Genomic DNA, 2,228 nt, shown 5'->3' with positions numbered 1-2,228 from the left:
TTATTGTGAAGTGGTCCAGGACACTGCAGCACCCTGTACTGCAGCTGCCCGCTCCCACCCCGGCCTGTGGCCCCTGGCCCATGGGCCTAGTACAGCGGCACACAGTTGTGGTTCAGAAGCTGGGACGTGTTCTGCCAGGGAACCATCAGCATCTCGAAATCGCAGTGCAGCTTCTGCAGAAAGAGCATGGGGTAAGGGGTTGAATGCGCCCCCACAGGCTACTGCCTCCCAAGAGCCTGTGAAGAGGGGCAGTCACCACCCAAGGGGCCACTCATCAGGTGGCCTGGGCCAGACCCCAGCTCTTTCTCGCCAACCTCCCCATCCCCGGGAAGGCACACACTCTCCTCCCTGCACCCTACCCTGGCCTCGGGGACTGAGTCACCCAGAAGGCCCATCAGGTCCAGCCAGACATGGGCCTGGCCAGCCAGACCAGTTCAGACTGGACAGCTCGGGGCCTCTGGTGGCTGCGGAGGACTGGGGGGAACGACGCTGTTACCTCCTGCTGAGCGCCTGTGGCCAGGGGGCACGTGGTGAGGTCCACGCTGCGGTCTCCGGTCACTGCGGTCTTGCAGCAGGCTGTGCTCCCCATCTCCACGGTCAGGTAGTACTTGATGCCAGCCACCAGCTGGGAACAAGGCAGGCTGGTCAGAGGTGCCTGGAGACAACCCCTGACCCCTACACCCTCCAACCTCACTTCCCTCCACACCTTCCTATTCGCCCAGGACACATCTGACCTGCCCTGGGGGGTCCTGGTGGGCGTGCATGGGCTCAGAAGGCCCCCCAGGTCTCTGGCAGAGGTGCAGGAGGATAAGATCAAATGCACACACCCCCTTCCTGAGCCCAAGGCAGGCTGGGAATTCGGCGCCCTTGTTCCCATCTCCCTCCACCCACTCCAATCCCCCGTCACCTCCCCCCTCCCTCCTCCATGTCCTCATTCCCGCATCTCCCTCCCCCTTCCATATCCCCCCCATCCTTCACTGCCCCTCATCCCCCTCACCTCCTATCTTCCTCACCCCGTCCACCTCCCCAATCCATCTATCAGGCGTGACAAAGATGAGGCAAGTGAGATAAGTTCCCTAAGTTAAATACAGGCTGGGTTCTGTTATTTAAAATTTAGATCCAGTATTTTGTTCGTCATGAGTTTTTCGCATTAATTTCTGTTTTTAAAACTATTGCATTAAAACACTGATCTTTCTGTTGGCGACTGGCGGGTACCTCTCTCGTTCACGTCCCCTTGCCAGCCCCTCTTCCCAACCCACTGCCCTCCACTGTCCACCCAGCACACCTGGCTCTGCGCCTTGAGGATGTGCGTGTCGCGGAAGTAGTAGACGCTGTTGCTGTGCATGTTGTAAGTGGCCACGGCCACCTGCGTTGCCCTCTGCACCTGCGGGTCATCGGGCGACAGTTCCTGGCGCACCCCGGTCCTGAGCTCCCCGGGCCGGGCCCGGGCGTCTTGGGGCAGTGCCAGCAGGCAGAGTGCAGCCAGGGCCAGGCCCAGCGCCACCACACAGCTTGTTTGTGCCATGGTCGTTTGACTGCTGAACCTGCAGCTACAGGGCTTTTACTGGCCCAGCGGTCCCGCCCCACTGCTCGCCTGACGCCCCCGCCACCCGGCCGCGCCCCGTGGGCCTGGAGCCAGGCTGGGGGGGGGGGCGCGGGCAGGCTTGCAGGGCCCACTGTGCAAGGTCCTGGTGAGAGAGGACAGCGACTGTCCTCATGACAGGAGACGCTCCCAGGAGGGCCACCCAGGCCGGGACCACTAACAACAGGGGTTACTTAGCCACCATCTACTAGCTGTGTGACCTCGGATAAGTTACTTAACTGTTCACTGCCTCAGTTTCCTCAACTGTATAATTGCTTATTGTGAGATGAACTGATGTATATATATATATATATAAAGTACCTAGAAAAGGCCTGGCACTGGGGTGGGTGCTATAAACACAGCATGTAAATGAGAGCCATTACTACACTGACCAAACACTTTGTCCTCAAGGGAATTCTGACTCACAGTGACTCTACAGGACAGAATACAAGCCCCATTGGGTTTCCAAGGCTGTACATCTTTACAGAAGCAGACTGCCACACTCTTCTCCCTTGGAGTCGCTGGTGGGTTTGAACCAGCAGCCTTTCAGTTAGCAGCTGGACATTTTACACTGTGCCACCAGGGCTCCTTGTACACTGATCAGACACCGTTTAACCCTTGGGACCGGCAGTGAGCAGCAGTTATT

The 2,228-nt window shown here is 58.6% G+C and overlaps 1 protein-coding gene across 1 annotated transcript; it reads right to left on the bottom strand.

The window, feature by feature from the left end:
* On the bottom strand, positions 1–1,525 carry CST6 (cystatin E/M). The gene is made up of 3 exons (XM_049890896.1): positions 1,286–1,525; positions 497–625; positions 1–173 (listed from the first exon to the last, which is right to left on the bottom strand). Exons 1-3 carry the CDS (start codon positions 1,523–1,525, stop codon positions 87–89), a joined length of 456 nt encoding a protein of 151 aa, XP_049746853.1. The 3' UTR covers positions 1–86.
* Between the last annotated feature and the right edge of the window lie 703 nt (positions 1,526–2,228).

Source organism: Elephas maximus, chromosome 7, assembly GCF_024166365.1.
Source record: "Elephas maximus indicus isolate mEleMax1 chromosome 7, mEleMax1 primary haplotype, whole genome shotgun sequence".
In the NCBI taxonomy this organism is placed as follows: domain Eukaryota; kingdom Metazoa; phylum Chordata; class Mammalia; order Proboscidea; family Elephantidae; genus Elephas; species Elephas maximus.
Note: the sequence above shows the minus strand (reverse complement) of the source record. Positions and strands in the feature narration are given on the sequence as shown.